Source organism: Alligator sinensis, unplaced genomic scaffold (assembly GCF_000455745.1).
Source record: "Alligator sinensis unplaced genomic scaffold, ASM45574v1 scaffold337_1, whole genome shotgun sequence".
Classification (NCBI taxonomy): Eukaryota; Metazoa; Chordata; order Crocodylia; family Alligatoridae; genus Alligator; species Alligator sinensis.
This window is the reverse complement of record NW_005841927.1, coordinates 2,850,242-2,870,188: the sequence shown is the minus strand read 5'-3', so window position 1 is coordinate 2,870,188 and position 19,947 is coordinate 2,850,242. Positions and strand designations below refer to the sequence as shown.

Below are 19,947 nucleotides of genomic sequence, written 5' to 3'. Positions count from 1 at the left end.
GAGGCGAGACCTCTGACTTTAGTCCCAACAGGAGCATTGGCACGGCCCAGTCAAAACCCCCAGCCTCGGCTGCAGCCAACACCCAGCACCACTGAGGAAGGCTTAAAAAACCTTGGCACATGGAGTGGAAAGGGGGCACCCAGGAAAGCCAGATGCATGGGAAGTACCCACAGTAGAACGTGGACCATGGCTCACTGCTTCTTGGTGCCTGTTTGAACAAGGTTAAAAGGAGCTTGGGCCTCTGTTGTGTGCTGCCCCCACGTGCCCAACTACAGGGAAGACAAACCTTGGTGTCCTTGACCTGGCCAGCCCCAGCTGCAGCAGATGCCTCTCACATCCTGCTCGGCGCTCAGGAAATGCTGGGCCGGTCAGGTCTTTTCTTGCAGGCTCTGGGGTGTTTCCTCAAGGGCAGGCAATCGGCCACTGTTAGCAGCTGTTACTCAGCCCATGAGCAAAGGCAGTCACAGCCCAAGTTTCCTGCTGTTTGCAGGTGAAATGCTGCCTCTTCCTGGGGCTAGGCGTCCTGTTCTGCCTGTTTTGTGGGTTCCCTTTAGCTATGACGCTCTCAGGATCGGGGAGGAGGATAAAATGAAGCTGTAATGATTCATGCCGAAGCAGAGGTTTCCTTCCCCTTCTGGCACAGAGCTCGCACACCGCTCCGGGGGGTTGGGGAGGGGACAGCTTCAAAGCCCCCAGCCCCTCACCAGCAATGCACTTGTTTTGCCAGAGGCCCTAGGGAGTGTACTTCAATACCCCACACCCCGAATGAGACAGCTCTCTCCTTTGAAGTTCGTGGCATCGCGGCAGAGGGCATGCCGGGACGTTTTGCCTGGAATGCTGTTGGCAGCGATATCCGGGAACTTCCAACGCACCAAGGGTTAGGTGTGGTCAAAGGCCCATCAGTCATGAGATCCCAGTTCTGGGAAGGGTTGGAAATGGGCCCTGCTGACCCCTAGAGAGTCTTCTCTGGGGAGCACATGGTGATGGGCATTGGATGCTTGGCAGCCGGGTGATAAAGGTGGCGGAGAGGCATGGGGAGCAAGGTGACGCCCTGCGAGGCAGCAGGATCAACCAGCAAGCCAGTGGCCACTGCTTTCTGTTAGCAGGGAGCCCTGAAGATGGGGGTGACACTTGGGCGGATTCATAGCATCTTCTGCCTCCTGGAGCTCAGCTCGTTTCCCCAACTAGAGAGAGTAGGGTCCTTGCCAAACGCCTGGTGAGGTGCAGGGCAAGTGTTTCTCTAACTAAGGCACAAGATTGGGAGTCATGAGGATGGGGAGCAGTGTTCCCTTCTCTGCTCTGCCTCAGAGTTCCCGCAGAAAATGCTGTAGCTCTCCCCATCCCTCACCTCCAAAGCAGGGGTAGGACTCGTGCTGTTTGTTCCCTAGCACGTTGCAACCTGAGGCTTAGCTCAGTGGTGGACTGACTTTGCAGTGCCAGAGAGGGCTGAGAATTTGGGTGCCCTCTTTTATCCAGGCTACGTGGGCGACAGATTTTCCATTGTGCACAGGTGCGTAGGGCGTGATACAAAGGATGCCTCCCCCTGACCTGAATTGCATGATAAAGAGCTAGCAAGGCCCTTTGAGACCCTGGGGCCGGAGGCATTTGAGAACTGAGAAGTGCTCTTTGTAACCCTCTTTTTTTTCTGATGGGGCACAGAGTGCCTTGTGTGGCGACCGTCCTGCAAGTCATTGGCAGCGCTGGGGCTGAACCCCAGAGCTTTGAGGCTCAGCTCTGCATTTGTGCAGAGAGGTTGCACCTCCCAGGTGCGCGCGTGGGGAGGAGGTGGGGCGGGGGGAAGGCTTGAGGGCAGAGGTGGCCTCTCTGGGTGCATCTGATGAGGAGTTTTGACAGCCCTGTTGCTTCCTTTCTAGGTGAAGCTGGTGAACATTCGCAACGATGACATTACAGATGGCAATCCCAAGCTCACCCTGGGGCTCATATGGACGATTATCCTCCACTTCCAGGTAGGGACGTGTCTTCTCCCTTGTGGAGCAGAAAGAGGGGCGTTCTGTGTTTCCAGACCTCCTCCTGCTGCCTAGGGTCTGCGTGTACCGTGCTGGTAACACCGGTATCTGGATCAGTCCAGAGGATTAGCATGTGCAGCAGTGTCATGGAGACCGGGGCCGTCTGAGAATAACAACTCCCGTCTCTGGCCATTTACATAATTAAATCATTAATGACGAGTTCTGTGCGCCGCGGCCCTCTGATTGGCACCGAGGTTATTGGTAGTTGCTGTTTGCTCAGCTGAGCCAGAGAGCTGCACTTCACCGGGCTGGGGTGGACAGAGCAAATTTGGGGAAGAGTGGGGAAAGACATTTCTTCATGTGCACATGGCAGGGGGACATGATGGGCTCCCTGTGCACTTCGTGTAGTGAGTCTGCGCATCGTCTATGCATGGCTCAGGACTTGAGTCAGGGAGAGGTTGCCCTGCCCAGCTGAAGGGCCAGGAGTTTAGCGGGGCAGAGTTAATGGCTCAAGTTGTCATTGCCCGTGACACAGAGACCATGACATCCTTGCCCTTGAAACCTAGGGTATGGGGTCTCCAATGGCTGCAGGTTGCCAGGATGTGGTTTTGTGGCATCCAATCCCCCCTCCTCATCTCCCACCCCAGCAATAGCCTTTTGTTGACAGCGGCTCTGTGAGGGATATGAGTTTTCCTCATCGCAGCGCTCTGGAGGGACAGGGGAGCTCGTGAGAGGCATTCCTCGCTGCAGAGCTCCCCTCGCTGTTGGTGACCATTGTTGGCTGGTTCATGAACATGAGATCTGGATAATCCAGGCACCGTTTTCCCACTGACGGGAGCTAAATTGTTCTGCTCGGAGAGGGCAGACCCAGCACCGGCTGGGTTCTGCGGAGTTTGGTTTGCTGAACGCAGCGTGGCTGGGATGCAGCGGATGGTTTTCTGCGACGGTGTCTGGGAGCTCCCAGGAACACGCCACTTGCCCTGTCCATTTTCCTTGAGCAGCAGCACAGGCTTTGGTAGCACGGTCATGTGCCCTGAGCATTCGGCACTGGCCTGATGAGGGAAGCTCGCCCGTCTCCCGAATGCAGGCCTCCCGCAGCTGTGTGGGGGTCTCTCCCTTGCAGTTTGGGCACAGCCTGAGAGAGCCTTTGCCCGCCGTGTTGCCATGCCCCTGTTGGCCTGAGGGCTGAAGCACGGACGGCTCTCTCGGGCACGGTCACCACTCCAACCACCCTGCTTCCTCGCTCGCAAGGTGGTCGGAGGTTGCCTTTATTGTGGATGCAAGGCCAGGCCTCCGTATAGGGACAGTGTGCGCCTGGGGCCCTGAGTTTCCAGTTTGGCATGTGCTGTCTGATGCCAGCAGCTCTTCCCCACTAGTCCCCTGCCCCCGTGGACACATTCCTGACTACATCCCGTTCACTCCCTCCCTCCATGGGTGCAACCCCGTGCCTCAGACCAGTGGTTGGGAGGGGTCCTTGATTCAAGGTGTGCGAAGAGTGCACGGGTGCCCTGTAAACCAGGCCCTGTCATGGTGTTTCAAGCAGAGCGAATGTCTTCCTCCTCCTCCGCTGCATGAATCTTTCTGGCCCGTACAAGAGGGCTGGCGCAGCTGCAGTGGGACATGACTCGCCAGCCCCTCCTGCTCCAGGGTGCGCGGTTTGAACGGCACCTTCACAAGCTGGGAACAAATCGATCGGTCGCAGCGAGGCAGAAGGTCTCCACGATGAGGGGTGCACATGCCCCTTGGGTCAGAGTACGTGGTCCCTGCAACAGCTCTGCAGTGTTGGTACAGCCTTGCTGTTCCCTTCAAGCCCATGTGGGCTTCCCTGCCTATCTCGGGGAGCTCAGCCCATTGCTGTGCAAGATGCAGGCTTGCATCTCTCTGAAGGAGGGCGTCACGCCCGTGAATGGGATCGTGGGATCAGAGGAAAGTAGGGCTGGCAGGGACCTCGCAACATCACATCTAGTCCCGCTTCCTGCTCAGGGCAGGATCATCCCAGCCGAGTGTCTGTCCAACCTGCTTTTGAAAACTTGGAGATGCCACAATTTCTCGGAGGAGCCTGTTCCAATGCTCAACCACCCTCGTCGTCAGAAAGTTCCTCCTCGTCTCCAGCCTCGTCTCCCCTGCTGCAGCCTGAGGCCATTGCTCCTCGTGCTGTCCCCTGCGGCCACAGAGAAAAGCCCCTGTCCATCCTGCGTGAGCGTCGGGCAGCCTGGACCTGCCTAAGCCGGTGAACTAGATTGCTGCTCGATTGTGCTGGGGGCTGAGGACGGGGCAGAGCGGAGCAGGATCGGCATGCGAGAGGAGCCGCTTCCTTCCGCGGGCGCGAGGGATATCAGGCCTCTTAGTCAGGTCAGTCATTGCTGGTCTCCGTGTGGCCGCTGGTTTGAGCATTAGCTTCTCCTGAGCAAAAGGAGACAAAGGAATCGGCTTCCAAACCCAGGCGGGCGGTGGGGGAGCTTGCCCCTCTGCCCGCACCCCCTCCGCCTTGAGCTCCTCGGGTCCCGTGGAGTGAGCTGCCGAAATCTGGCCCTGGTCATTGGGGGGCCGGGCTGCTGAGCTGTCCCCCGTGGCTGCTGTTCCGGAGGGCTGGGGCGGTTGTTTCTGAAGGCCACGGTGGACGCTAGGTGGTGCTGTCGTCCTGCAGCTGAGCGGGCCCGGGCTTTGGTCCACGGGAGAGCGCCACGGCTCCGCTCACCCACTTCTCCCTGGGAAGGATGCGAGACCTCCCAGCGCAGGGGGGATTTGTTTAAGGGTAGCCGGGCTGGCACGGGCAGCTTGCGCGCTCTCAGTGGCGCCTGCTCCCTGAGAGGAGCCTTTTTTCTCTGTCTGCCGGGAATAAAGAGATTTCTTTTGGGGAGGCAGCTCCATTGTTGAGCTCGTCGCCTCCCTCCTGGCTTGGATGCTCCTGCCTCCCTGCCCCGCGAGCGGCTGCGTGCCGCGGCTCCGTCCCCGCAGGGCTGGTTCACGCGGGCCGGCAGCCCGACGCTGGAGGATCCTGAGCCCTTGCTGGTTGAAATGGAAGCGGGGAGCCTTGCTTTGGGGAAAGGCCGTCCCTGGGATGGAGGGGATGCCCCCAGGTTGCTGTGTCTGAGCCCGGGCATGGGTTTGGAGATTTGGCGAGTGGTCGTGGCCCTGCTGGCAGTGTCGTATGTGACCGTGCTTATCTGACCTCCGCGGTGCAGGGCAGGGTGAGGGTGAAGGGGTGTGTTGTGTGGCAGACGGGGCTCCCTGTCCTACCACCCAAGAGGCAGCCCCTCCCTTGCTCTTTGAGGCAGGCAGGTGTGAGGTCCTTCTCTTCCCAGCCCTGCCTTGCTGGGGTTTGCTCGCCAGCGTGAAGGGGAGCAAGGGGGGAGCTTCTGGTCCCATGTGCAAGGTGGAGGGCGCTGGTGGGAGATCCCCTGGGGATGCAGGGGCTTGCGGCTTCCCCATGGGCATCAGCAGAAGCAAGGCAGGATGGTCCCTATACCAGCCCTGCTAATTGCTATCGCGCGTGCTGTGTATTTAACCTCTCGGCACCCAGGGAGTTGGCTTCTCCCGAGGGTGCCCGAGATGCACGGGGTCCCTCGGAGGCCCCATAGCACCAGCTAGCCCTTCTGCAGGGGTCAGACCCCACCCCGTGCCACCCCTCGGCGCCAGGAGCTCCTGCGCTGGCATTCAGCTGTCCACCTTCAGCCCCGGGGGGCCAGCGTCGGACGTGCACGAGCACACACCCTACCTGTCACCCAGGGCAGGTGCCCGCGGGCTGCCCACGCCACTTGGCCGGGGGATTTCCTTTTGGCACGCTCGCCGAGTCACGCCGGCTCCTCCCTGCTGCTTCTGATTTCTCCCCCACCCCTTTCTTTATGCTACCTTCACCAGCCTCCCCTTTTCTTACTTTCCTCCCTCCTTTCTCATCCCCCCCCGACTCCACTACACCCTCCCCTTGCCTCCCCCTCCCTCCCTTTCCCTTATTTCTGTCTGGTTCCTGCTCTCTGTTTGTGTTGCTGAGGGCCGTGCTCCAATTACCTCATATTTGGAGAGAGAAAGCTGCAGCCAATCCGGACTCCGTCTGCTTTTAGGTCAAGTGATTTCTGAACTGCAGTGAGATGCTTTGAATTTGTCTTGTTGCAGCTCCCAGTCTGTAAGATGGCTGTCTGGAGCGGCAGCGGCTGGGAAGAGACTCTGTGCATGCGAGAGAGAGAGGGGGAGAGACGATGAGGGATTGCCCGCAGTACTGCGTGTTTTAGACTGTGCATCTAATCTGATGAAGCGGAGGTTAGGATTTATTCGGGAGCCCGAGACCAGCTTAGCTGCATTAGTGCCGGTGCCTGCTGCGCGGAAGAGATGGGGAATTCTCTGGGTTGCGTTAAGGAGCCGAAAGAACCAGCTGCCGGACCGGGGAAGGCTCCTCTGTCCCCCAAAAAAAGGGTTCGCTTCAAACGGAAGTGGAGGGGGAAGAAGAGGATGGTGCCAGAGGCAAGCCCGGAGAAGGAGCAGCCCTCGGCGGGTACCCAGGCGGCTGGAGAGGTGGAGGCATTGAACTTCAAAGCGGCTGTTCGGCAAGAGGGAGGAGGGGAAATTGCTGAGAGCCCAGAGAGCCTACGCCGAGACACCTCGCCAGCCGCGAATCCTCATCCCGGCCCGGGCGCGCCGCCCCAGGGGCACGTCGTACAGGTGAAAGAGAGGTTTCAAGGGGAGGTCCGGAAAGCTCACCTGGTGCTGGAGCCCCGGTGGGTGGGAGCGGGGCTCCCGGGGGATTTCCTCGAGGAGGGCACGACTGTCATCGCTCGCCTCCTAGACAACCCGGCGGAGAAGAACTGCGAGAAGGCGGTGAGCCGGCTGGTGGGATTTCGCAGGACCGGGGCTGGGAGCAGCCGGGCTGTGCTGCTTCCTCTGCAAAGGGAGGCTGCAGTCGGCGGCGAGCAGGGAGAGGGAGAGGAGCCCTCCAGAAAGCAGGAGCTGAAGAAGTCTGTGCCTTCGGAGGAAGCCGACGGGTCCTTGGAGGCCTCGGAGAGAGAAGACGGGAATGAGAGCGTTTCAAGTGCCACGTGGGCAAGCTCGTGGATGGCAGAGGTGGGCACCGTCTCGGAGCTGTCCACGCCGTCGCCCATGGTGGACCAGGCAGACGGCCACGGCTTCGAGAGGCCCCTACGCCTGCTGCCGGCGACACGCTCGAAGCTTGCTGCGAAATGGGAAGCGGGCTCGTGGGCGCAGCCTGGCGCTGAGCTGCCGGCCTCCCAGAGCGTGTCCTCCGTCAGCGGGCCCAGCGCTGGCACCGTCCAGCGGTCCTCAGGGTACGGGAGCGATTCCTCCCATCGGCCCGCCGAGGACGCCGGCAGGGCCCTGGCATCGCCCTTTGAAGATGGCTGCACGCTCTCTGCAGAAGCAGACAGCCGGGATCCAAGCGGGAGGACGGACAAGGGTGCCAGTCCCGCTGGAAGCAGGGTCAGTACTCCGCTGAGTGATCTCCCTTTCAGAAAGGGGTGTGGGGATGGGGTGGAGTGGGGTAGAGAGAGCAGTGCTGTTCACGTTGTAGCCTCGCCTTTCCCATGGAGGGATTCCTTCCCAAGTGACTCCACCACGCTCAGCCCAGGAGTTACAGCCCCGTGCTGAGAAGTGACAGGTTAAATCTGACCGGGAACGCTGCTGAAGCGGAGTCTGCTGTTTCTCCCCGAGGAGCTGCATGTCCCTCCGCCGCCATGTAGTTAGCACGGAGGTCGGACAAGCGTGTCCGAGCTGCGGGGCAGAGGGGCCCTATTGGAGGGGTGTTTGCTTGGACACTCGACCCCGTTTTGCCTGAGCTGCTCTTGGCATTTAATTGAGAAAGTTCTTGAGCAAGTGGAGACCTGCGAGGATGCTCGGAGCGGTAGCAGGCTGTGCGCCGGCTCGTCACGTTTGCACACTTTCAGGGGCTTGCCCGTGGCAGCTTCTGACCCACACAAGAGGTGTTTGCCTTCCCCGTTCCCACCGTTGGCTGGGGTTTTGCCAGAAATGGGGGAGGCGACAGGATTATAAAGTGTGCCGGGTGGGCATGGGGTAGTTAGGCCAGTCCCCGGGCACAGAGCAGCCAGACAGCCCCAGGCCGTGGCATGCAGAAGTGATGTCACTGGCTTGATCAGCACTCCCTGGCATTAATTATTGTGTGGGGGGTTGAAACGAGCTTTGCTGCCAACTTAACAAGCACTTTCATTAGCGGCTGTCAGGTCTAGTGAGTGGGATGGATGGGGGGGGGGACGGGGCATGGTGACATGGGGGTAGCAGGGGGCAGCATCCCCCATTCAGCCTTAAACCTGCAGCCAGCCAGAGCAGAGTGATGAGAGAAACAGAGGACAGCAAGGAAGCCGTAAATCAACTGGCATCCACTGCGAAATCGGGAGAGCGAGGGAGGAAACTGGTGTTCAGGCAGCCTGTCGTATCCCCGTGCACCCAGAGGCTAATGAAATGGGCATGACATGCAAAGCCCACTTGCTCCGTGGGGATGGGCACAAGTGCAGCCAGTCCTGAGGCCGCCTCTTTTTTGGCAACAGGTTCATGTTGTAGTGAGGCGGTGCTGTGAGTGGTCCCAGTGGAAGGAAGCAGAATTAAGGGTTGTTGGAGACTCTCAGAAAATGAGGGTGGAAGGGAGCTCGGGGGGTCACATCTAGTCCAACCCTCTGCTCAAAGCAGGACCAGCCCCAGCTACATCATCCCAGCCAAGGCTTTGTCCATCCAGGTCTTACAAACCTCCAAGGATGGAGATGCCACCACCTCTCTGGGTAGCCTGTGCCAGTGCTTCACCACCCTCCTAGTGAGAGAGTTTTTCCTAAGATCTAACCTCAACTTCCCTTGCTGCAAGAGAGAGGGGCACACCTTGGAGAGTCAAAGGAGGTGGGTGGGGGCCGGCAGGCTCGATGTGTTTTTGTCGGTCACGAAGTGCGTGTGCGCTGGGTTTTGGATGGCAGTCCATGCTGAGGCTGGTTGGGGGTTTCTGGGAAGAGCAAGTTGGGTGCTGCATGCCATGCCGTGGGGGCGGGCAGCCGGTCTCCCTGTCTTTTGGGCTCGTGGCTCCAAGGGCACTGTGTCTGCCTAGAGCGTGGGGCGGGCGAGGATTTCTGCATCCATTGGTGGGCTTGCTTGAGGAAAGCCTGCTGCTGTTTTGGGGTGAGCACAGGGCAAGGTGGCACCTGAGAGACCAATTGGCTCAGAGAGGAGCAACAACCCGCTTTGTCAGGTGCTGCCTGGGGGCAGATCAACAGGTGATTACCTCGAGTCCAAACCGCAGGCTGCTGGAGCCTCTGCGGGCCCGACTGTTGACTTGAGTGTTTCCATCTGGTTCCCAGAGGAGAGTTTGTGCTTTTGCAGACAGAGGTTGCTCCAAATTGATTAGGAAAAGGATGGCGCCCCGAGTCTCTTTGGCTCTGGGAGACGTGCATCGGTGGTGCACTGGTAGCTCTTGCATTTTTGACTCCAGATCCCCAGGGGTATTGGCAGGGGTAAATCAGGAAGTCTACCCACCTAGCTGGGATGGGGGCCTCCCTGAGAGTCAGGGAGGTGGAAGAAATGCAGAAGGGACTGGGCGAGGCTTGGCCCGCAGCTGGCTTTGGAGGACAGGCTTGTTGGAAGAAGACTTCCCCACTTCTGAGCGAGCAGTGTCAGTTCTCAGCCTCGGGGCTTGAGCGACTGAAACCCATAGGGCGTTCACCCCGCGTCCTGGGCCCCTGCGCGGCTACTGGCCCTTCGCCCAGCCTGGAGAACGATGCGGGGCCAGACCCTTTGGTCCGCCAAGAGGCCAAGCTGCTTGTGGCCTCCGTGGTGAGCCTTCCCGGCCTGTGGTCCTCCAGGCTCAGGGTTTTAAGGAAATCCCCCCCAGAAGAGCTAACGGGGCTGCGTGGCAGGCACTGACAAAGAGCAGTTTGCTGCGTGATAAGCATGTCGGACTCCGGGGAGGAGGTGAGCAGCAGCATACCAATTACCCTGCCGCTGCCACTCCTGGCTGGGCTTCAGCAGCCGACGTGGGGGGGAGGAAAGGGAGGGCTCCAGCCCTGCGGCTCCCTTCCTCTTTCCCGCAAGGGGAGTCCGTGAGCAGCAGAAACCAGTTGAAAGCATTTCCCTCCCAGTCACCTTCCTGAAGGACTGCAGCGTGCCGGGAGCCGTCTGCTGAGCCCTCCTTTGGTTTCCTTGAATAGAGCAGCCGGGGGCTCGGCAGTGGGGGGCAGGAGTGAGGGGTCCCCCCGTTACAGCAAGGAGGGTTTGATCCTGGGCCCTGGGGCTGTCCTCCCCGTCTCAAACAGCCGGAAGCAAATCAGCCAGGTTAATCTTCCACTGGCACCCTGGAAGCGCGAGCAGCTTCAGCTCTCCCCTCCTGCCTGCCCCTTAATTAACAGAAGGTAACTGGGGAGGGGAGTGGCTGCATCAATCAACAGTACTCTCGCGCGTACACACACGCACACGCTTGCGCCTTGTCACGTGCACACACACACACACACACACACACACGCTTGCGCCTTGTCACGTGCAGGGCTGGCACTTGCGGTGTTGCTTAAAAGGGATCTGCCGCCGGTTTCTCCTTTTCGGTTGGAAACTGGGTCATGATGCCGCTCCCCACCGCGTTTCTAGGCATGGGCTCGCCCTCCCTCTCGCCTCCCCTAGAAAGTTGCCCGTGGAGCTCGGAGCCAGCGCCTGATGCTTCTGCGCTGGCTGGATGCGGGCCTGGAGAGCTGGGCGCGCTGCCGCCCGTCGGCTCGGCTGTTCTGCATGCCACGGTCGTGTTCTCCGCGGCGCAGCCAGCAATCACCTTCACGCGCTATTGCCGGCTGTCGCGGTCTTTTAAAAACCATCGCATGGACCGAGCAAGCAGTCCGTTCCAAGCAAGTCTGGGCGAGGTGGTCTCCCAAGTCACGAGGCTGGGAAAAGGGTTGGATGCCATCAGGACCTGCCGCTGAGGGCAGGGGCATTAGAAAGGGCAGGGTAGGGACGAGCGGGTTCAGAGAGTACAAACGTAGGCAGCAACCTACTTTGCCCAACCTCAGGAGGGGACTGGTGGAAAGGAAAAGATTTTATTTGGAAGGGAAAGGGACAAGGGCTGGGGATGCTGCTAAGTGGATGGATCAGATTAGTTAAGATGAATGAGGCAGGTTGGGGGAATCTGCTGTTATTTCTTATCTATGGGTTGTCATTTATTGTGAGCCACTCCGAGCCTCTTGGGATAGAGTGGGAGATAAATCTGGATGACGATGATGATGATGATGAACCCTTGGAGGGCACTGGAGTAAACAGCTAGTTCAAATAATGGGATAAGAAGCCATAGTCCGCTCAAGGCTGGGGTCAGGGGACTGAGTGGCTTTGGTCACCCCTGGAGCATGTCATACGGGCTGGCGTCCCGACAACATTGGACATGGCAGTCCCTGTCCTAGCGCTCCAAATACTAGACCAGCGACTCTCCACCAGGTTGCTGCGTCACCCTGGGGTGCCTCGAGATCCTTTAAAGGGTGTCGTGGAGGTCCCAGGCCATGTTAGCGCTGTCTGGTGTGCAGACGAGAAACCCAGAGATGTCGAATAGGAAGCCGTAGCACCAAAGCTATTCTGCCCTGCTTTCTGAGCACTTTGCAGCAGAAGGATTGCTCTCGTATTTTTCTGCGATCAAAAATGGAGGAAAAACAAAGAGCTGGCATTTTCTGAGGGGTGCCTCGGGCCTGACAAGGTTGAGAACCGCTGTACTAGACGCTGGGGCGGGTGGCGTGTGAAGTGCATGGGGGATGGAAGGAGAGCAGGGAGGGGGACCGGGTGGTCCGTCCAGCCGTGGGTGCTGTGCGGTCAGGGCGATGGTAACGGCGAGACCCAGCCTGTCCAGATGTCTGGCTTGTCACGCCTGGCGCAGCAGATGTCGGGGAGGGCTTGTGGCTCAGAGCTGCCTGTCCTGGGTTCATTTGCAAGGCATCCTGTGCCACAACCGGGGCATTGCTGCCAGAGCTCGGGGGAATCGGGCTGAGGCTCTCTAGCAGCCGGGGAGGCAGCTCGGAGGTAAGGGAGCCATTTCTGCAGTTGGCTTCTGTTCTCGCAGCCCTGCCTTGCCCGCGTCTGCTCTGGCAGATGCGATTTCCTGCTGCTTCTGTGAAGTCAGGCTGGGAGGCGAGGCTGCTCTGATGAGCTGCCTGGATTCATCCCGGGAAGCAAACACGCTCCGATTGGCAGCTTCGGTTGGAGGATATTGTCTGCAGTGCCGACTTAAGCTGGGTCATCCTCCCGGCCGCCAGGCTTAGAGATGCTTCCCCACCTCCACGTGCTGCAGATGCCTTGGGGTATCGATCCACGTTCCCGGAGGTGATCTCCCAGCGGGATGGGCTGGACATAGTGTAGGGTAAAGTGCCGGGAAATGCCAGCGCTATGTGGCACGCGGCTCTTCATTGTAGGGCGGATGGAGCACGTCCCTCCGTCTGCCTGCAGGTGCCTTCCCCCGCCCTACCTGGTCCAGGTCAGGTATTTCCAAAGCCCGTATCCTTGCAGTGCCTGGGTGCTCTCTCCTGGACCTTGGGAGAAACGTGTAACAGAGAACTGTAGGCCAGATTGACTCTCTGAATCCGTTGAAGGGGAAATCACGTTTCCAGGCTAGAGCAATTGTATGAAGAACCTGTAAGATCCTAGGGACTTAAAAAGATGGACTAAAGATGCCTTTCCTCCCGGCTGTGGGTATCACTTACCTTGCCCATTGGATGGTGCTGTGTGAGCCATCCGTGCGGCTGTGGCTGGGGCATGTCCTCTCCTGGGACTCGCGAGACCGGAGTGGGGGCGTGGGGAGGAACAGTGAGGTTTTTAGCTAGCATGACTGCTGCTTTTGCCCTTGGCTCTGCCAAAAAAAACAAAAAACCAAAAAAAAAAAACCCATCTAGAGGAGAGCAAAGAAGCCCCAGGATCTTAAGGAAGGAGGTTTACCAGGCGCGTAGCAGATCTTTTGTAACAGTCCCGTTTCAGACCTCCCGGGTTATCATGTCTCTCTCCAGTTGGACTCCTTTGCTCTGAAAAACCAACCTGCATTAGTCTGTTTGCTACGCCTTCTCCTTTCAGGTGATTTTAATCTGCTGTCAGAAGTGCTGCGGCTGCCGACTGAGCCTGGCTGCCTGTAGACACCGATCCCAGGCCCGGGGTTTGAACGGGGGCATGTTCCCAGATGTGGCCGTAAACCTCAGAGAGCTGGCACTGCCACAGCTCCCTACCTGCACCCCCATGTAGTGTATATGATAGAGCTTTCTAGAGCATCATGCAACTGGCCATACTCCTGTATAACTAGGCTTTGGTCCCATCTATCTTGTTTTATTATTATTGTAAGCTGCCCTTTTCCAGGGGGAGGGAAGCATATATGTCTAATAAATACAAAAAATGCCATGTCTTGACAGATCTCCGATATCTACATCAGCGGGGAGTCGGGGGATATGTCTGCAAAAGAGAAGCTGCTTCTCTGGACGCAGAAGGTGACAGCTGGCTACATCGGAGTAAAATGCACCAACTTCTCTTCGTGCTGGAGCGATGGGAAGATGTTCAACGCTCTCATCCACAGATACAGGTACGTGGAGAGGAGCGGCGAGGGATGCCGTGAATGGCTGGGGGGAGCGTACCGCTGCTCGTGCTGTCTGCAGTTACCGTATTTTCTGACATACCACGTGCACCTCTTTCCCAAAAGCGAGTGGCTGGAAGTTAGAGTGCACATTGTAGGTGAGAAATGTGGTAAGAGAAGTTCCTGCTGCTTACTGGGCAAAAGCAAAAGTAAAATCTGCAGTGACCACAGAAAACAGAAGAGTGGACGTGATGTATGTGGATAATATGGTCATATTCTGCGCTTTGAAGTCCAAGTTCTCCCCTGCCAGGAGGTGTTGCTCTGCTGGCCCAGGGCCCCGCGTGGTGGAGAAGGCTGAGAACATGCAGCGTTGCAAGAAGCAGCAACTTGTTTAATGAGGGTTTGGGGCGGAGCGGGAACATTAAAACCAGATTGTGCTGTGCTTTAAATGCTACCACCCCCTCCTCTTTTCTCAGTGAATAATAGTGCTTAGCACTTCGGTGGCACCTATCACCTGGGGATCTTGGAGCTCTCTGAGCAGCAATTTAAGCCTCACACAACTCCATGCGAGACAGACAGGGAGAGACGCCCCTGGGGGGGGATTAGGACGGCTCTGGATAACAGTGGTCACCTGGGCTACTCTGTCTGGACTGGCTGGGCAGAAACCCTACAAGGAAAGAAGTCGGGCTTCTCAGGCCACGGCTCGCACCTCATGCAGAAGGAGTCCAAAGTCTCCTACTGAGATGTCCCCTAGGCGGTGGATGAGGAGATGACTGTGCACTAGGTTAGGAGTCCTGGGAGCTAACTGGGATGTCACCGCTTTTGAGTGTGAACGTGAAGATTTCCTGGTCCTTATTCTCACACGCGCGCCCTGTTCTGTTTGCACGCCCAGTTGCACTGGCAGTGCCACCCTGGTGGGGCACTGTGAAGGGGTCTGCCAATGCAGTGCCCTCCTGGTAGCCTGCTTTGGCATGGCTTGCCCTGCCTCGGTTTCCCTCTAGATCACCCTTCTCTCAGACTTGTCCTCAGTCTCTGCCAAGTGGGGTCTGAGAGGCAGCAGTGCTGGAAATGACCTGAAACAGTGTTCCCAAGAAAGTGTTCCCAAAAACAGTGTTCTGCCCATCCCAGATGACCCTTCTTCCCCAGTCTCTGGGGGACACTGGACATCGGTGCTCTCTGCTTGGGATGGGTCCTCTTCAGGGAGCTTTCCTCTCCCGTGGGCCTGTCCTTTGAGAGCCACAGGACATGACCTGCCTTCTGCAGTACCCTCCCAACTGAGATCTCCTGCCCCCTCGGGAAAAACACCTGCCTCCTCCCCTGCTGGACCCAGCAATTGAAGCCAACCACATGCTCTGTGGCAGATCAAGATCAACCAGGGGGTGGGAGAGCAACTAATCCATCCTGGGTCCAGCCCCCCTTCACCAGTGACAGGCACTGCTGGCACTCCCATTCAGGGTACCTGCAGCCAGGGGCTTCTCCGTTGCTTGGCCTCTGTGCCTGTGTGTCCATGCATGTGTTCAGCTGCACAGCAAGCCACGCGATGCCTCGGAGGGAGCCTGACGGGGGCTCTGTGTCTTTCAGGCCGGATCTGGTGGACATGGAGAGGGTGCAGATCCAGAGTAACCGGGAGAACCTGGAACAGGCCTTTGAGATTGCGGAGAGGCTGGGAGTCACCCGGCTGCTGGATGCTGAAGGTGAGAGGATGTGGCAGCTGGCTGAGCGTGGTTAGCCGAAATGACTTTCTGGTGTCTGCCCGGGGAGAGAATCTACCTTTCCCTTTGCCCCTCCCCGACTGCTTCCATGTCTTCGTTCCCTTTCACCAGATGTGGACGTCCCGTCGCCCGATGAGAAGTCTGTGATCACTTATGTGTCTTCAATCTATGATGCCTTTCCCAAGGTCCCTGAAGGCGGAGAAGGGATCAGCGCTATCGTAAGAGCCTCTGCTTTTCACACCTGCCGACCCCATGTTTTTTGTGGGGCTTGTCTGAGCGTCCCCATGCAGCTGCTGGGAATACAGGCAGTTGGTCTTACCCTGCAGGCAGAGAGTTTGGAGGCTTCCCCTGCTGTCTGCATGAGAGGGCTGCACAGATGAAATAGCCTGGAATAGTCATGCAAGAGAGACTGGGGAGGGGTGTTGGGACATAGCACAGGAGTAACCTGGAGGCAGGAGCTCACAGGAAGGTCCTGTCCTGTCCTTTCTGCCCCTTTGATGCTGCCTCCCAAGAACAGGCCCCTTTTGCATTTGACCCTTGGAAGACGCAGCCATTGCGAGTCACAAGTGTCCAGTACTTAGGGCATCTGTGCTTACCTTAGTTCTCCAGTAACATAGGAGGCTTGGAAGAGATGGGCTGCCTTGTTGTATTGCTGTTTCCCCGCTGAACCCTTTACATGGCTGTCCCTCTTCCTCCCAGGAAGTGGATTCCAGGTGGCTGGAGTACCAGAACCGTGTGGATTCCCTCCTCTCGTGGATCAAACAGCACACGATATTGATGTCCGACAAGTCCTTCCCCCAGAACCCTGTAGAATTAAAGGCAAGTGCTGACTGAGGTTCCTCTGGAGCACACGAGCTCTGGGGAGACGCTGGTGGGAGAAAGGTGGTCTGGCGGGCAGGAGGCTGATGTGGCTTTGTGTCCCCTTGCAGGCACTTTATAACCAGTACATACACTTCAAAGAAACGGAGATCCCGGCAAAAGAACAAGAGAAAGGGCAGATAGAGGAGTTGTATAAGCTACTTGAGGTAAGAGCCTCTTTAGCAGTGTGAGTAGCTGGCAGTATTATGCTTCTTGCAAGGCGTGCCGTGCATTCAGTGTGGGGTTAAAGAAGTAACCCTGAGCACAATGCAAGCAGTACGGGACCCACGGGGACTGAGATATCCAACGGCTTCCCTCCTGGCTGTAGTGTCTGAACACATCCCAGTCGTTAAACTCCTTCCCAGTGCAGTACAGAGAAGGTGATGTGAGGATAGAGGTGTGGATGGAAACATCCCAGTCCCAGGTGGGGTTGGGGGAGCCTTATCCACCTAAGGGGTAGGAGGGCCTGTCACAGGAGGGGGAATGGAAAAGCGTGGCTATGATCACAGAGAGAAGAAGGGATGAAAGACTGTTCTCTTGCCGTGCTTCAAGGTGTGGATTGAATTTGGCCGCATCAAGTTGCCCCAGGGCTACCACCCCAATGACGTGGAGGAAGAGTGGGGCAAGCTGATCATAGAGATGCTGGAGCGTGAGAAGTCTCTGCGGCCAGCATTGGAGAGGTTGGTTCTGAACCGGGGTGGGGCCCGTGGAGCTCACCGCACCCTGCGTGGGAAGTCGCCCTGTCTCTCTCTCCATCCCCTTCCCCCCACCCCAGCCCCAAGAGAGCGCTTTTCTCTGATTCCCCCTGTCTCTCGTCACAGGCTGGAATTGCTGCTACAAATCGCTAACAAGATTCAGAACGGTGCTCTGAGCTGTGAAGAAAAGCTCACCCTGGCAAAGAACACGCTGCAAGCTGTGAGTGTCAGCACTTCTGTCCTGATTTCATGTTGTGCCTTGTGTCTGTTTTCCCTTTCCTAGGGACCTGCCTTCCTCCTCAGCTTTCCTTTGTGCCGCTGAGCTTGGGGTCAGGCTGCTGGATACCCAAGGGAGTGGGAGCTCCCAGGAGGATACTTGAGCTAAGAGGACAAATATAGCCCTTGGCTGTGTGATCAGGGAGCTGATGTAACCTCTCGGTATAGCAAAAGAAAGACCATTGCTGGATAACCAGTGCCTAGTTCTTCCCGGCTTCCAAAAAGATGTTGACAGATTGGCAAAAGGTCAGATAATTGCTACTGCGGTCTGGAAAACCTGCCGCCTAGTGAGTTTTGCAAAACTCAGCCTGTTTAGTTTGTCCAAGAGAACATTAAGGAGTAACCTGCATCCTTATGATCACTGAGGGCCCTGTAATGTGGCAGGGGGAGACAGTCCAGCCATTGGAAGCTCAAGCCAGGCATGTTCAGGTTAGAAATAAGAGGGACATTTTATAGTGAAGGTAATTCAGCCATTGCACCCACTTGCCCAGGGATGGGTGGGTTCTGCAATGTCCAGAGTTCTTAAGCGGTGACTGGACATTGTTCAGCGAGACATATTACGGGCTTTAGCACACGTTAATACCTGAGGCTCCTTGGAGATGTGGCGGGCTGTGTATCATGCTCATGACTGTCCTCTCTGGCTTCACAGTCTGCAAACTGTGGATGCTGAGCCAGGATAGAGGACCTCTGGCCTTGTGAGGTCTGGTGCAGCGGGCATGAGGAGCACCAGTAATACCTCTTGTATCTCCCACTGCAGGATGCCGCTCACCTGGAGTCCGGTCAGCCGGTGCAGTATGAGTCCGATGTCGTCATGTACCTACAGGAGTGTGAAGGGCTTATCCATCATCTGCAGGTGGACTTACAGATCCTGCGAGATGAGAATTACTACCAGCTGGAAGAACTGGTCTTCAGGTGAGTGGCTGAGAAAGTCCTGTGGGCATGGGCAGAGGGGTACAGTGGTGCTAGTCTGTAGATACCCAGCAAAAACTAGCAGGAAGGGTTCAGCACTAGTTGAGCGTGTGCTCTGCTTTTGATGTCCTCCCTAGCAGAAGGGTGACTGTTTGCCAACCCTCAACCCAGGGAGAAAAATAAGATCGTTTTAGAGAGCAGGCAGGGCATGTCTGGTGTCTCTCCCAGAATCCAGACATCTTTAATCAGTCTCCTCCCTGTCCCCTCCCTGCTTTGCTTCAGGATCATACGTCTGCAAGACGAGCTGGTCACCCTGCGGCTGGAATGTACTAACCTATACAGGAAGGGCCATTTCTCGTCACTGGATCTCGTGCAGCCCTCCACCCTGAGCATGACGCACTTGAAGGCAGAGTCCTTGACGAAGGGAACGCACACGTCTTCTGCCTCCTGGTTCCGGAAGCCCATGACCCGCACAGAGCTGGTAGCCATCTCCTCTTCTGAGGATGAAGGCAACCTCCGATTTGTATATGAGCTGCTGTCTTGGGTGGAAGAGATGCAGGTGAGTGTGCCCCCTGGATTACGGGGTGAGGATTAAGGAGCTCTGCAGACAGAATAAGCTGCATCCATTAGCACGGAAGACTTTGGTATTTTCTGCCTTTTTGTTTAAATTGAACATTCGGCTCAGCTCGAGCGTAGTGTCTATGCTTACCTGGCAAGGGAAACACCGTGACCACCGAGGCGGTCTTCCTAGTTGCACCTGGGGAAGACGGCTCTCCTGGCACAGTGGTAGTACCTGTGAAGGTAATGTATAGTAAACCTCCCACTTAGCTGCTGGAGTGGGAAGGTCTTGGTTTTACGCCCACTGTATGGAAAGGGGAGACTCCTCCCTAGCTTGCTTCTGCAGCCGTATGGCTGAGGACAAGCAAAAGGCAGGGGGGTCTGAACCCCAAGCCTCCGGGCTTGGGCCTGCAAGTAGGATGCCTGCCAAAGGATTTGGAAACATCTGAGGCCCCAGATGGGGGTGGAGGATGTTTGCCGGTAGTAGGACCACTTATAGTTCTGGACTGATTCATGGATTTGGAATTGATTTGGCTAATTTGGCTTGGAATACGGAAAATTAAAAAAAAAAAAAAAAGCAAATAATTGCAGTCACCTGGCAGGCAGCGGTGCAGACACTAGTGGTTTTTAGCACTTCCACAAGCCTGGAGATGGGGTTTACATGCTGTCTTTTAACAGGCTGTACACAGGGAATGGGGAAGGTACTCTTCAAAGAAGGGCACGAGGTGGATTCAACCTAAAAAGCTCTCTTGAATGGCTTGGGCTTGTGGCTTGGGAATTGTCTGTTGCTGAAATCAGTGAGAGTTGGGTGCTTGACCTCAGGGATGTTAGGATCAGCCCCTTAAAGAGCGTTGTGCCTTGGTAGCGAGCTGGGAGGTAATACCACCCCCAGTCTCACGTGCTTTTGAGCCTGAGGAAGGCTGGCTGGACTTATTGGTGGCTGTTTCAGATGAGGCTGGAGCGAGAAGAGTGGGGGAGCGATCTGCCCAGCGTGGAATCTCAGCTGGAGACCCAGCGGCACGTCCACACCAGTGTGGAGGACCTGGGCTCCAGCGTGAAGGAGGCTCGGCTGTACGAGGTGAGGTGACAGGCTGGAGGAGGGTGTAGCTACACTGGCAAGAGCTCGCACGGGTGAGGACAAGGGGCAGGAAGGTGGGTCCTGCCAGTGTTTTGTGGCTCAGAGGATGTGCATGCTTGGGTTTGAAGCAGCGAGGCATCTTTGCTGCTGTCAGGTGACCTGGTCACACACACTGTCTCTCTGAGGGCACACAGCTGGGCTCAGTGGACACCCCCCAGAATGAACATACTTGAATTTATCCCTCCAAACTTACTCTGTGGAACGTGGGTAGGGCTTAAACCCAAGTGCTGAGGCTGCTCATTGGATCTGGCCTCCGCTGCTGTTTGTCTTCCAGCTGTTTTCTTGCAAATCAGTCTTTATTTTCCCTTGGATAAGTTCCTCCCCT

The 19,947-nt window shown here is 57.1% G+C and overlaps 1 protein-coding gene across 1 annotated transcript in view; it reads left to right on the top strand.

Moving 5' to 3' along the window:
* Window positions 1-19,947, top strand: part of MACF1 (microtubule-actin crosslinking factor 1) — a 223,459-nt gene that overhangs the window by 79,172 nt on the left and 124,340 nt on the right. The window contains exons 5-15 of the mRNA XM_025198710.1: window positions 1,875-1,967; window positions 13,319-13,485; window positions 15,058-15,170; window positions 15,300-15,406; window positions 15,888-16,007; window positions 16,118-16,213; window positions 16,599-16,726; window positions 16,868-16,961; window positions 17,775-17,929; window positions 18,209-18,485; window positions 19,434-19,562. Of these exons, the coding sequence (XP_025054495.1) occupies window positions 1,875-1,967; window positions 13,319-13,485; window positions 15,058-15,170; window positions 15,300-15,406; window positions 15,888-16,007; window positions 16,118-16,213; window positions 16,599-16,726; window positions 16,868-16,961; window positions 17,775-17,929; window positions 18,209-18,485; window positions 19,434-19,562 (1,479 nt within the window). The remainder of the gene's footprint in view (window positions 1-1,874; window positions 1,968-13,318; window positions 13,486-15,057; window positions 15,171-15,299; window positions 15,407-15,887; window positions 16,008-16,117; window positions 16,214-16,598; window positions 16,727-16,867; window positions 16,962-17,774; window positions 17,930-18,208; window positions 18,486-19,433; window positions 19,563-19,947) is intronic.